This window comes from Phyllostomus discolor, chromosome 10, assembly GCF_004126475.2.
Source record: "Phyllostomus discolor isolate MPI-MPIP mPhyDis1 chromosome 10, mPhyDis1.pri.v3, whole genome shotgun sequence".
Taxonomy (NCBI): Eukaryota; Metazoa; Chordata; class Mammalia; order Chiroptera; family Phyllostomidae; genus Phyllostomus; species Phyllostomus discolor.
The window spans coordinates 282,743-297,628 of record NC_040912.2 but is presented as its reverse complement, the minus strand read 5'-3'; the positions used below and the strand labels follow the sequence as shown (position 1 = coordinate 297,628).

Here is a 14,886-nt window from a genome sequence, read left to right as displayed (position 1 = left end):
TTGGGTAATGGACAGTTCTCGACTGCACACACTTGGCAAAGCCTGTGCGCTGCAACCTCCAGCAGGTAAAATCTGTGCCCCTGGGCTGGGCCGGGGTGCTGGCCCTCCCAGTGTGACACAGGAGGGTGTGACCGCTCACCAGCCACGCCGAGAGCCAAGGTGCGCAGGCACTGTGGCCACAGCCTGACCTGCACACCTGCCTGTCCCACAACGAACTCAGGGAGGAACCTGTCCCGTGCCGGGCCCTGATGGCCAACGGCCTGAGGCAGACACTCAGGCCTCTGCTCACAAGAGGTGAGAGGGCTGGTGACCTGCAGGAGGGGCCCTGCCCAGGGAGGGCACGGGAAGGCACCTGCGGCAGAAGGCCAGCTCCTGTGCCCAGCAGGGCCCCAGAGCCCGCAGCGGTCTCAGTGCAAGAGGACCGTCTCCCCGGACGTGCACGCAGGGGACTCGAAGGTGCTGCCCCAGAAACACCCCCGGGGGCTGCCTCTCTGTGTGCGGCTGCTCTGAGGTTCGGGGACAGGAAGGTCTGCGGTGAGCTCCTCCCTCCCGGGAGCGGCAGGACGGACGAGGCCACGTGCCACTTCAGAGCTGGCACCAGTACCGGGAGGGAGTGTGCTCGGAGGAGAGATGCTCCCATGGCCACGTGGGGCCATGTGGGGCCACGTGCGTGGGCTGGTGGAGGCAGGCCCGGAAGGTGGGCTGGGGCCAGGGTGCAGCAGCCGGGCGGTGGGACCCACCACGGAGCTCCTCGCCTGTGCCTGGCTGGGGGCTAAGAGGGAGGAGCCCGTGGGCAGCAGCACCACAGCCTGTCCAGGGGGTGGGGCTGCCCCCTCCAGCGGGTGTGAGGCCGTCAACTGGTGGTCGAAATGACTCACACCCAAACACGGCAGCTTTCACATGTGAGCGAGGGTGCTGCTGTGGTTGAAATGAAACCAGAATTCTCACTTTAACTTTATGTAATGAAACCACTGAAAGCCGTGAAGCTGTGCTTTCGACGGCTGCTGCTCCTCCCCTGCCCGCCCACCGACCTTCCAGGGCCAGGACAGGCTCTCCCTGCAGCCACCGGCGTCCCTCCCTCCCTCTGCAGCATCCTACCGAAGCCGGTCCAACTGCCCCACCAACTGGAGTCCGGTGGGGGGTGGGGGTGGGGGCAGACACCCGTGGAGCCGGGCGCGGTAGGGTCAGCTGTGCGAACCTTGAACATCCAGAGTGCACAGGCTCCCCGCCAGCAGGGAGGTGCGGACCATGGTGGGTGGGGCTGCTCACGGGGGGGGGGGGGGGGGGGCGGCTCACTGAGGCCGGAGGACTCGGCCTGCTGACTGCCAGCGGATCTCCGGCGTCTCAGTGCCAGGCGCCCGGCAGGGAGCTCTCACAAGAGCCTGACAGGTCGAGGGCTTCGGTGTGGGAGGGGGGGCCAGCACGCCCCCGGTGTCCCTCCGTCGAGAAGGCCCCACCGAGTGTGGAGCACGTCAGCCAGCACAAGCAGGTGGCCCGCCAGAGCCGCACACACGACTGTGCCCACCACAACGGGCCGCCCGCCGGCTCTGGGGTCTGGGGGCCCCTGCGCTCTCCCTCAGGCGGGGCTCTCTGCGCCAGGTCCCTCACCTGTCCAAGCGGGAGCACAGGCTACCCAGGGGGACACCTCACCCCTGCACAGCTGCGTACACTGGAGAAAGCACCTGCGGGGCCCTGGCTGGGTGGCTCAGTTGGTTGGAGCATTGTCCTGTGCGCCAAAAGGTTGTGGGTTCGATCCCTAGTCAGGGCATGTATGGGAAGTAACCAGCTGAGGTTTCTCTTTCACACCCATCTCTCCCCCTTAAAAAAAAAAAAAAGGCACCTGTGGGGACAAAAAGTTTAACTGACCCTCAGTTACTACTGCTCATCCCAGCTGCCACTCAATTCTAGGACTCTGGGACTCCAGGTTCTGGACGGCCACGGCCACTCCCTCTTGTCTAATGCCACTCCTGCGGCTGCCCTGCAGCCCCCACCTCAGCCAGGAGCCTGCCCCGCCTGCCCACAAACACACCCGTGTCCCCTGATGGCCACCCTGGAGTGCACCAGACCAGGTTCAAAGGCCATCACACACGGTAAACTGACGACTGCCGGCCCCCTGCAGGCCCCTGCGTTCTCGCAGACGGCCATGTCAGCTCCTGACACTGACAATGCTGTTGAGCTGCTACAGACGTGAAGTCCAGGGTGACACGTCACCACGGAAATGGGGTGCGCGGCCATCCGTGGAGAGCGGGCGCGGGAAGATGGCACTGGTCCAGTCGCAATGGCATGAAGCACAGCAAACAAGATGGAGTCACTCGTGTCAACCAAGACAGCGTGCCAGGCAGCCACCATACTCTGGCTCACGAGGGGAACCGCCCACGTCGAGCTGGACACGTTCGGCAGGGAGACGCACCCCAGGCACCTGCACACGTGGTCAGAGCAGCCATGTCTGCAGAGCAGGACCACCACAGGCTCCTGGCAACCCCCCCGCTTGGCACCAGGGGCACCAAGACACTTATCAAAAGGACCCAGAGGGGCGGAGCCCACCCCTTGGAAGGCACAACCGAGGCCCAGACCACTGCGGAGACGGCGAGCTCCACGCCCCGGAGGGCGGCCCCAGGCCACACTGACCTCCCTCCCTGCCCTCCTGTCTGCCCTGCTGCCCACCTGGCCCCAGAGACCCTTCCTTGCAGGATGCGGGGGGCCCCCTTGCCCACCGAGCCGGCTGCCGGACCTGCAGACCGAGACTCTGGGACTGGGGTTCGTGAACCCCCACTGATCGCCGTGCGTGTGTGTGTGTGTGTGTGTGTGTCACATTTGTCTTGACTGTCAGAGTGTGAGCAGGATATTAAGGTATGCTGCTGTTCTCCTCTGAGTGGACCTGCATTCGGTAAAAGCTGAGTGCGCAGCGCAGTTCCTGTGTGCGACTCTCGTCTGCTCCTCGGTGCCGGGCTGCTCTGCCGGCAGCGAGCGAGAGGCTGCCCGGCTGACTTACAGGAAGGACCGTGTCACAATGGAGCTACGCTTGTGACGTCACCTTGAGACAAGGGTTTGGCCAGTTCAGCATAACCAATGGACAGGCAGTGACCCCTCAAGCCAAGGACGGTCAGACCGTCCACACACGTGCACACCTGCCTTCCCACCACCGGGATGGGCTCCCGTGCCTGTGGGCCGGCTCACGACCTCCCCTCACAGGACCTGCACAAGAGACCCATGCTTTAGGGCTTGGCCCCTCTGGGACAGCATGCAAGACTCGGGGTGCTGACCTTCTGACCCCCCCCCCAGGACGGGCAGGGCCGCACTCAGAGCACTGCCCACCACGCCTGGGGGCACTGGGTCAGGCCCCTGACTTGCCACCGACGCAGCAGTTGCCGCTGGGGGCCCTGCCAGGGTGCTGCTCGGCCGTGGAGACCCAGTGGGTGCACGCTCGGTCGGAGCAACACCGCTGTTTGTAACCCACAGCAGCCCGGGGGGGGCCATGGCCAATGGCTTCACTGTCTCCCCTCCACAGCGTGCAGGGTGGCCACGGACTCCAAGGTCAGCGAGGAAAAGCTGCCTCAGCTCTGCCCCGGGACCTGCCGAGGGTGCGAGGCACGCCCTGGTCTCCGCCCGAGACCCAAGGTAGCGGCCCCGCTGGGCTGTCGGAGAAAGGGTGAGGCGGGCTGCCCCGTGGCCACACGTTCCCCACGCCCCGCCCGAGCCCCTCCGCACAGGTGCGGGCGTTGTTCTTGCTAAAGCCAGGTATAAACTAAGACCGGGGAGAGGACAGTCAGGTCCTGAAGCCTCAGGGCCAAGCTTATTCCAGAGAAGGGCTTGCAGCAGCTGTCCTCAGGGACCTTGCGCCTCCACCAGCCGAGGCAGGGCTGCCCTCCCCCTCCCGGCACTTCCTCCAGGGCTGCACCCCGCCTTCCTGCCCAGGGGAAGGCTCCAGAGGGCCTCCTGGGAACCCCGGCCCCACCAGGCTCAGCTGGCCGTGGAAGCAGGAAGGACCCAGCTACACGCCCTCCTTGGCTGAGCCACCAGCTCAGAGACGGAGGCGGCACTTCTGGTGAGACAGGGCTGGTGGCTCCCACAGACACACCAGTGTACCCAACCCAAACGCCCTTTGATGACGAGGCCCCAAGACTCACAGGGAAGGAAAAGGCCAGTGAACAGCGAGGACGTCAGCCTGCACCGAGCACCCCTGGGCCGCCCCTCGCAGCTCCCCCGAGCCTGCTCTGCCGTCGCCTACCCCCCACCAGGCCCCCCACCCTCCAGCTCCCGCACGGGGCCAGTGCCGGACCCGAGCACCAGGAAACAGTCATTTAAACCACACAGTTCCACTGGCCACTGCTGTGAAGACATTCCGCCAGGAGGTGTGCCTGCTGCCACGCCAACTGTGAGGAGAGGGGCACTCGGAAGGGCGTGTCCCCAGGAGACACAGGGGCCAGAAGGAAGCCTTCGAGGGGGGCTCTGCCTCTCGACGCAGGAGGAACGCAGGGGCACAGCGAGCTCAGACGCGGACGATGCAGAAGTCCCGCCCGGTGGTTTTGAGGCTCTTAGGACGCGGGGACGCCGGGGCGTCTGGCGGTCATCTTCCTGCTGGCTTCCTCTCCCCGGCGTCTTCCCCTCCAGCGGCCTTGCCTGCCGAGATTCGAGATTCCGGAAGTGCTGCAGCAGTGTCTCCAGATCCGCTGTCTGTTCCGGAGCGCGAGGCACGGCGGGCCAGCGGGAAAGCCCCCCGGAGAAGGCGGCCCCCGGTGGGCCGGGGCAGCCGCAGAGGACGCGGGTGGCCGGGCTCCCGGCTGCCTGCCTGCCTGCCGGCCCAAGGGCTCCTCAGGGCACTTACCTGGATGGCCGGCCGGCATCGGCCGCCGCTCCAAACACACACAGACCCGCTCCTGCGAGCCTTACCTTGTGAACACTCTTGGGGTTCTCCAGCCAGGCGTAGTACATCTCCTCCACATAGTTGGAGCTCGTCCCGTTGAGGAAGGGCTCTGCAGCCACGGGGGCAGTGTAGCATCGGATCTGCCCAAACGTCCTCGAGGCTGCTGGTCTGTTTTGGGAAAATGTCCTAACAGTCTGGGAGGCCGTCAACGGCCTCAACTTAGTAGCACAAGTCCTTAAGTGAAACATTGTTGTCCCAGTTTTCCACAACTGCCTGCACAAAAAAAACAAAAGAAGAAAAGTCAGAAAGAGCATTTTGGCAGATAAAGCTACTGGGGCAAAAATGCCCGCTGGCTCTGGCCGGAGGAGAAGGGGTCCTAACACTCGTGGCAGGTGTCCTGCTCCGGTCCAGAGGGCACAACGGAACATGAGCCGGGGCTCCCCGGCGGCAGGGGCAGGTCTTCCCTCACAAGCTTAAACCTCGTTGCAGGGATACAAACTATCACTGGATGTAAAGATGTAACATCTTTAGGTGCACACATTGTATAAAACAATGAACAACTGTAGAAAAGGCAACACGGATTAGTTGATTACAGGTTAGATTTGGATTAATTGCAACATGAGAAAGATATTTTTTACTCTACCCAGAAACTATGGAGCACCTGCCGTACTCATCCTGATATTCTGGAGAATATAGAGAAACTGGGAAAGATATTTCACAACTTATATTTGAGCAGAAGAAAACAATATTTAAAAACCATCACAGAGAAAGCGCCGAGTGCCTGCGAGGCCCAGGAAACGCCAGCTCCCCAGAGGGCTCCCTCTGTCCAGGCCAGAGGCCTCAGCCTGCAGGCGTCCCACAGGGAAGCGGCAGGAGGGAAGCGGAGCGGAAAAGCGTGAGGATGGCGGGGAACACTCGGGAACTGCCGGTGCGGGGCAGGAGCCGGGGCTGCACAGGCTCGGAAGGAAGCTTACACACACGTCCACCGTCAGTGCACCCGGGCCAGCGACCTGACATGCCAGGGCTCTTCCGGAAGCCCACAAACTCCCCTCCGTTTCCCAGCTCAGCTTTCTGAGTTTCAGTTTAGGTTTCCCCTAAGGTCACAAGGCCCCCAAGAGCAGAGCCAGGCTTCCTGACTGCAAAGCCCCATTCTGCCTGGCCCTTTTGAGATACTGTGAGCAAACTGGGCTTCTGGGAAGGAAATGGATGGGTAGTCTGTTTGCTTCTGATCCAAATGGACATTGCACCTGACGGTCATTAGTACTACTAACTCTAACTTACGACTCTATCAGAAGTACCCAGTCTAGCCCTGGCTGGTGTGGCTCAGTGGACTGAGTGCTGGCCTGCAGAGCAAGGGGTCACAGGTTCAGTTCCCAGTCAGGGCACAGGCCTGGGTTGTGGGCCAGGTCCCTGGTGGTGGGTGCTCAAGAGGTAACCACACTGACGTTTCTCTCCCTCTCTTTCTCCCTCCCTTCCCCTCCCTAAAAGTAAATAAATAACATCTTTAAAAAGAATATATCCAGGAAAGTGTAAGCGAACCTATCAATGCCAAAAAAAGTAGACAACATGACACTATCTGTAACCCATTAATTTCAGGATACAAGTACAAACCTATACATTCGACAAGAATAAGGTTTAAAAAGTAAATGCCAAAGCAAACTTTGTTTTTAAGGGTTTGGGGCCCCGGCCTGAAAGGTGACAGGACTTTATCTGTGCCTGCACCTTCCCCCGCCGGGCGGCACACACCCTGGGCCACCCCCGCGCGCTCAGCAAGGGGACAGAACGGACTCCTGGTGCCCTTCCGCGCCCTGCTGGCTGGGCGGAGGGCCAACTAAAGAGGCGACGTCAGCGAAAGCAGCCTGGGCACCGCGTCCCAGGAAATGAGTCCTGGAGGGTAAAGCGCACGCACCGTCAGGTGACTGTACCCCGCGCCCCTGCGCTTCCTCCAACAGAAGCTGAGGCAGCAAGGGAGTGAGGGTCACTCCCAGACTGCGGGGCATTCTGCCATGGCCACACCGAAAGGACAACTGAGCGGGGGGCTGGCGGGGGGCAGGGGAACAGGCGAGTGACTCCAACTGGCTGCACGGACCTCACACGCCTCCCCTGGTCTGCGCCTGGCTCCCTTCACGGTCCTGCCCCCACTGTCTTCCTGGGACCGAGACACCACCCTGAGAGCACCCCCCACGCTCTGGGAGTGTTTCTGTGACAACAGAACGACAACTCACCAAGAGAAGAGGTCAACCAAAGATGTCTCTTAAAAATCCGCATTTCCCACCCTGGCAGGTGCTCAGTGCAATGGGTGCTGGCCTGTGAAGCCACAGGGCTGCTGGTTCGATTCCCAGTCAGCGCACATCCCCGGGCTGCAGGTCAGGTCCCCAGTAGGGGGGTATGAGAGGCAACCGATCAGTGTATCTCTCACATGTTGATGTTTTCCTCCCTCTCTTCCCCTCTCTCTAAATTAAATAAATAAAATAAAATCTTTAAAATTCTGTGGCACACCAAAAAATATATTCCAAGAAGTCTGAAGTTCCCATGTAAACCTAAATGCAAGTTAATTTGGAGTGGGTAGCTGGCCAGATCTCGGAGGGACTCCACGCCCACAGTCAGAACCCCAGACGAGCTTCGTCTGCGGGTCTGCAGGCTGACCCGCCCTCACCCAGGCTGTGCCCACGACGGGGGGGGGGGGGGGGGGGCCTGCCTGCGGTGCTCCCGGGTGCAAGTCAACAGGCCCTTTTCAAGGGTGCTGTTCAGAACACAAATCACTAAATCTTTACAGGAAGGAAGGCCATTTACCAACACTCATCAAAATGTTTAAAACCATAAACAGGACTCCCATTTCCTGCTAAATGCACCTCGAGACACTAGACACCACATTTAAAACAAAAGACTCAGAGATGGAGAGGAGACAGACTGGGAAGAAGATACTGCACTGGGCTCCTGGTTTTCTCTTTGCTTCACATACCCCAGTTTCGGGGCTGGGGAAGCTGGCAGCCCAGGAACGCCAACTACAGTGGACAGAAATGGGCAGCAAGAGCCGGCTTCCCCTCACCAGACACCACACAGCAAACAGGGCCCCCCCCCCCCCCCCGGTGAGGTCAGTGGAGGTCAGGGGGAAAGCCTGGGTTCTACGCCCCCACCCCCGCCCCCAGCAGACACAGGGCAGCACCCTCTCTTCCCGGGCAGGGTGAAAACACAAAGACCGGACAGAGGACTTACTACACCCACAGAGCAGATACCGAGGAGGCTGGGTGGGGAGCCTGGATTACACCCTGACTGGCAGGGACGGGCCAGCAGCCCCGCCCCCATCTGCGTCTGAGAGAGACTGCCCTGCTCAGAGACTTAAACAAGATCCAGTCTCCAAGTGTAACACCCAAATGTCCAGGCTGCAACCAAAGATCACTTACCACATCAAGAACAGAGATGATCTCAAGTGAAACAAAAAAGAGCAATCTATAGACGCCAAGACCAAGTGACACAGATGTCAGGATTATCTGGCAGATTTTAAAGAGTCGTCATCAAAATGCTTCCACCAACAACTAGAAACACGCTTAGAACAAACGGCAAACAGCCTCAGCAGAGGAACAGTAGATGTGAAGAAGAACGGAATGGCCATTTCGGAACTGAAAAACACAACTAATACAAAACACTTGTGGGTGGGTCAAACTGCAGAGCGCAGGAGCAGAAGCAAATCAGTGAACGTGGAGCTAGAATAAAAGAAACCATCTGATCTGAACAACAGATAAAAGAGAGAAAAAAATGAACAGGCCCCCGGGACACGTGGCTCAAAAACAGAAGACCTAACGATGACGTGATCTGCCACCTGAACCCCAGGAGCAGCAGACAGGCGCTGCAGAAGCATTTGGAGAAACAACAGCTGAAAACTTTCCAACTTTGACAACGGGGAAAAACCTGCAAGTCTAAGAAGCTAGGTAAATCTAAACAGAATGAGCCACAAGAAATCCGCTCCAAGACACAAGATGGACAAACTTCTGAAAACCCCAGACCATTTGAACAGCACGCTCATCAGAAACCGTGGAGGCCAGGGGAAGCGACCCGACACTGTCAAGTGCTGGAGGGAAAGAACTGCCGCCCAGAGCCGTACGTCCAGCAAAAACACCCATCAGAAGGGAAGGGGGGTGGGAGCACCCTCAGGTGATCCAAGAGGAAGACCAAGAGGCTCTGCTGCCAGCAGACCTGCCCTCAGTGACCAGCGAAAGGAAGTTCTCTGGACACTAGGAGACGGTGAAAGGAATTTTGCAACACCACGAAGAAAGGACAAGCGAGATAACAGAGATCGAGTAAATATAATTTCTTTGTCCTCCTGAGTCTTCCAAATTACATGGGACACTTGAAGCAAAAACTACAACATGACTGAGAGAGTTTCATTATTTATTTATTTATTTATTTAAGATTTTATTGATTTATTTTCAGACAGAGGGGAAGGGAGGGAGAAAGAGGGAGAGAAACATCAGTGTGTGGTTGCCTCTCACATGCCCCCTATTAGGGAGCTGGCCCACAACCCAGGCAAGTGCCCTGACTGGGAATTGAACTGGCAACCCTTTGGTTTGCAGGCCAGTGCTCCATCCACTGAACCACAGCAGCCAGAACCTGATATGGTTTTAGATGCACGTAGAGAAAGTAGTTGAGACGAGTGTCAATGGGGGAGGTAAAGGGATGTATGCAGAGGTAGGGCTCCTACACTTCACTCAGACTGATAAAATGATGATATCAGTGGACTGTGGTAAGTGTATACACTTATATAATGTAATACTTAGCCCCTAAAACTGCACAAAGAGATATACTTGAAAACACTACATATCAATAAAGGAGGAATTTCGAAAACAACGTTCAAGTAACCTACAAGAAGTCAGGAAACAGAAAGCAGAGAAACAGAAAACAAAATAGAAAATAGAGCATAAAAGGGCAGATGTAAGTCCTGACACAACAATAACTGCATCAAATGTAGATGATCTAAACACACCAATGAGACGGCAGGTTGGCAGAGTGAATAAGCAGGCCCCAGCTGTGTGCTCGTCTGTAAGAAGTTGACTTCACACACAACGACTCCGCCCTGGCCAGGCAGCTCCGTTGTTAGGGCATCATCCTGACGCATCGAGGTTGTGGGCTCGGTCTGCAGTGAGGGCACGTGCAAGAAGCAACCAATGAATGCATAGGTAAGTGGAACTAATCAATCTCTCTCAAATCAATAAAAGTTACAGAAATCAGGGCTCTACTACCAGATAAAGCAGACACTAGAGCAAAGGAAGCCTCCGTATTTCGCTGTGTGTGACGCGGATCCTTGATTTTTTGCTCAAACTTTCAGTTAAAAAAATCTTTCGCTTTTATTTTTAAATTCAATTATTTATTTATATTTAGAAAGAAAACCAATGATCATATTTCAGGGTATTATTTTGCATACGGATATCATTATTGCTTTCTAGAGTTACGCTTCTAATGTATAAGCATGATAAAAGAATTAAAAACATTTATATAGATACGGAATTAGTACTACCCACGTACAATGGGCATCTTTATTTTTTCCTCAAAAATTTGGGCAAAAAAGTGTGCATTAAACACAGCAAAATATGGTACCAGAGAGAGCCGTTACCTAATGCCAAAAGGTCTATCCACCACAAAGACATAGCAATCATAAATGTGCATGTGCCAAACATCATATTGCAAAGTATGCAAATCACACTAATAAAAGTAAAAGGAGAAAAAGACAAACCCACAATTATATTTAGAGACTTTAACTCCGTCTTTCAACTAGACATAAGATCAGCAAGGATACAGAACTCAGTAAAAGTACAAACTACCACACTCACCCAATTAGCAACACGTAAGTTTGTAACCCCACAATTACTTAAAAACTTTTAATTTGTAATTAAAAAGCCTCTGTAAAAGTAAGTTCCAGGCCCAGATGGTTTCACTGGAGAATCCTACCAAATGTCTACAGGTGCATCACCTCCAGGTCTGCACATCTCTTCCAGAAAACATAGGAGGAGGGGACACTTTCTAATTCATCTCATGAAGCCAACATTTCTCCGAGACTAAACTCAAAGACAGTACAAAACAAAACAAAACAAAACAAACAAAACAGCTTTAAACTAATATCCCTCATGCATGCAGATAAAAAATGCTTAATAAAACACAGCAAAGAGGACTGAACAACACATAAGTACAATTACACACAGTGACCTAACGGGGTTTATTTCACATCTGCAAGGCTGGTTCAGCTTTCATCCCCCTAAACCAAAGGCAATGTAACTTATCATATCGACAGACTAAAGAACAAGAAACACATAGTCTTATCAACAAATGAAGATAAAGCACCTGATAAAATCCAAAACCCATTCACGTTAAAAACTCACAGAAAATAGCCAGAAGAGAACTTCAACTTAACAGAAAACATCCCGAAGCTGACAATTAACATCACACTCACTGGTGACAGACCGACTGCCTCTTTCTAAGCCAGGAGCCACGCAAGGCCGCTCACTCTCACCCCTGCTGTTGCACTCAGCACGGAAAGTCGTGCCTCCCGGGGCCGCAGGACAAGAGGAAGGACTCACAGGCTTTCCGGTCAGCAGACGGTGAGACGTGAACCGCTCCTGTCTGCAGATGACATGATCGTCTGTGCACGAAACCTCCAGAATCTCTCTCACACACACACACTCACTGAACCAGTAAGTGAATTCAGCAGAGTCACAGGATACAAGATAAACATAGAGAAACCTACTGTATTTCCATATACTATCAATGAATACGCGAAAACCAAAATTTTTAAAAAGGGAATACTTAGCGTAACTCTTAACAAAACGTGCGGAACTGTATGCCAACTACAAAACACCAATGGGAGAAGTGAAAAAACCTAAATAAATGGAGAGACAGCCTGTGTTCTAGATTGGAAGACTGAACAAAGATGCTGAGTGTCTCCAAACTGATCAAAATCCTAGTGAGACTTTTTGTAGATTTAGGTAAAATTATCCTAAAATTTCTATGAGAAAGTGAAGGAACGAAATTAGCAAAAAACAACTTGAAGGAGAATGATGTGTTTTGACTCAATCCACCTGATGCTGAGACCCACTGTGCAGCTGCACAACCAGGTGTGGTGCTGAGGATGGGACCAAGGGAGGGACCGAGGCTCGAATGGAGGACTGGGAGGCAGACCCGTGCACGCCAGGCACGGCCGACTGCTGACCAAAGTGCAAAAGCAATTCCATGGAGGAAGAACAGTCCATCCAATAAAGGGTGCTAGCTAATATCCATAGGCAAAGAAAAAAGAAAACGAAAGAAGAAACCCTTCAACCTAGATTTTACATCTTACATTGAAATTAATTCAAAGTGGGTCATAGATTTAAACGTACAACACAAGGCTATGCAACTTTTAGTAAAACACATACGAGAAAATCTCGAGGAACTAGTGCCAGGCAGAGTTCTGAGGTGTGACACTAGAGTAACTGACAAAACTGATAAACCGACTTCATCAAAATTATAGACTTTTGCTCTGCAAAAGATCCTGTTAAGGAAAGATCCTGTTAACGAGGGATCAGGCTACAGACTAGGAGAAAATGCTAGCAAATCACTACCCAAGAAACGGCTAGTATCTAGACCATGTAAGGAATTCTCAAAACTCAACATTAAAAAAAAAAAAAGGCAAGCAAACAATCCAATTACAACATGGGCAAAAGATATGAACAGGCATTTCAATATACAGATGGCAAGTAAGCACATGAAATTTTTAATATCACTAGCCATCAGGGAAATACAAATGAAAACCACAGTGAGGCATCACTCCACATGTATGAGAATGGCTAAAATGAAAAATAACATCACTAAATGCTGGCAAGGATGTGGAGAAAGTGGATCACAAACACACTGTTGGTGGTAATGTAAAATGGTACAGCCACTCTGGAAAACACTTCGGCTATTTCTTTAAAAATGAAACATGCACCTACCACATGACTCGTGGGCTGCACTCCTGGGCATTTGTCCCAGGGGATGAAAACTGATATTCACATAAACACCTGCATATGCGTTTGCCGAGCCTCATTCAAAACAGCCAAAGAATGAAAACCACCCAGGTGTCTGCGAATGTGTGAACAGTGACATCAGCTGTGGCATACCCGCGGCCTGGAGGCATTAAGAAACAACCAACTACGGATACAGGCAACAGCCTACCCACATGACCCTTCAGAGAACTATGCTGCGTGGCAAAAGCCAACCCCGAAAGGCTACATACTGTATGATTCTCTTTACATAACACTCTTGACACGCCAAAATTACAGAAATGAAGAACAGATTAGCACTTGCCAGGAACTGGGGGCTGGAGGCAGGAGAGAAGAGGACGTGGCTATAAAAAGGCAACAGGAAGGACCCTTACGGTGCTGGAATTGTTCTGCGTCTTGACTGTCACCAATGTCGGTATCTGGTGGTGACACAGTACTACAGTTTTTGCAACATGTTACCCCTGATGGAAACTAGGTAAAGGGACGCTGGGAGCTTTCTATACTATTTGTTATAACTGCATATGGTAGATTTGTACGCACAATCTCAAAACTGTAGTTCTTAAAATAAGCTGTTAAGGCCAAAAAAAGAAAAAGAGTAGATGAATGTGGACAGTGGTCTCGAAAGATAATCAGGACACCCTGATCTTTCTCCAGCTCCCCAAGAGTCAGTCTTCAGCCAGAACGTACTGCGTATTTCCACCTAGGGAAGGTCTGCACGAAAATCCGTGGCCTGCCACGGTGCAGACAGCGCTTCCTCCCAGGGCACTCGTCCTGGAGCTGCTCGGAGACCTGCGCTGGAAGTGGGTCTCCGGTACCTGCTGCAAAGCGCGGGACCGCAACGCGAGGCACCTGGAGCTCCGAGTCCTTTCCTCTCTTCCGGGCGCAGGGCAGATGGCAGGTTCTCGTCTACTCAGCCACACAGTTTTATACCAAATTTCGATACAAAATTACACTTATGTCAAGTAGGTGTGCAAACGGGAAAAGGTCCATGAATAGAGTCTTCCTCCAGGAAGTGCACTTCGTCTCATCCGCAAAGGCTATCAAACCTCCTGAAGGATGGGGACATAGGGTCACCTGTTCAAGGTCATCACCCCAGCAGCTCGAGGGGAGCAAGACGAACAAGGTGGACCACGGAGCCGGGAGTCCTGTGTGTGTGTGTGTGTGTTTGGGGGGATTTCTGCGGTGTGACAGGCTCACCAAGGGCGTCGGCCCAGGAGCGAAGGGGAAAGGACGGGCGGGGTACTGACTGAGCAGGGTAAGTACTGACTGCGGGGAGTATCGAGTGAGGCGGGGCACCACGCACGTGGGCTGCCGCAGAGTAACCCGCTCAGGGGCGTCGCCCCGGTAGGGCAGGGTCAACCCGGGCTGGAGCCGACCCCGCACCGCGCCCTGGGAGGCGGAGCCCGGGGCCCGCAGCCCGCAGCCGCTTCAAGGGCGCGCCGTCGATCAGTTCCTCCCGGCGCGCAGAGGACACTGCTGGGCGGCCCCACGTGACGCCTCCTCGACCTTGGGGGTCACCCCGGCGACTGAGCCCGTACCCTCACATCCGCCGCGCGCCCCGCCCCCCGCCCGCCACAGCCAATGGCACGCCGCTCCGCGCCCCGCGCGACCTCTGCGCGCGCCCGCTCCCGCCAATCTCCGCCCGCCAGGAGGCGCCCGCGGCGCCACTGGCTACCGCGTCCGTCCGTCAGACCCCTGTCCCGCCCACCCTCCCGTCAGCCCCGCTCCATCCAGCTTCACTCCCTGTCACCGCAGCGCCGGCATCAACAAGGGTGCGGCGGCCTCATCCTCCACCGCGGCTCCCGTGCCCTGCCTGACAGGCACGGAGCCTCCACACCGAACCGGGCCCGGCGACAGCGCGCGCCTACCTGTCTGCGGCTCAGCTCCACCCGAATGAAGCGCCGACACCCCACTCCGGGGAACCAAACTCTCGGCCCCGCCCAGGCGTGTGGCGTCAGCACGTAGCCCGGCGTCGGGAGTGTCCCCGCCGCGTGGGCGGGGCGGTGACGTCACAGA

At 55.1% G+C, this 14,886-nt stretch overlaps 1 protein-coding gene across 4 annotated transcripts in view; it reads right to left on the bottom strand.

Annotated features, from left to right (window-relative positions):
* Window positions 1-14,886, bottom strand: part of OGDH (oxoglutarate dehydrogenase) — a 43,012-nt gene extending 28,126 nt beyond the window's left edge. For all 4 annotated transcript variants that reach the window (XM_028504178.2, XM_028504180.2, XM_028504177.2 and 1 more), the window contains exons 1-2: window positions 14,739-14,886; window positions 4,891-5,137 (exon numbers count right to left, since the gene is read on the bottom strand). In XM_028504178.2, the coding sequence (XP_028359979.1) occupies window positions 4,891-5,112 (222 nt within the window). In that variant the 5' untranslated portion in view covers window positions 5,113-5,137; window positions 14,739-14,886. The remainder of the gene's footprint in view (window positions 1-4,890; window positions 5,138-14,738) is intronic.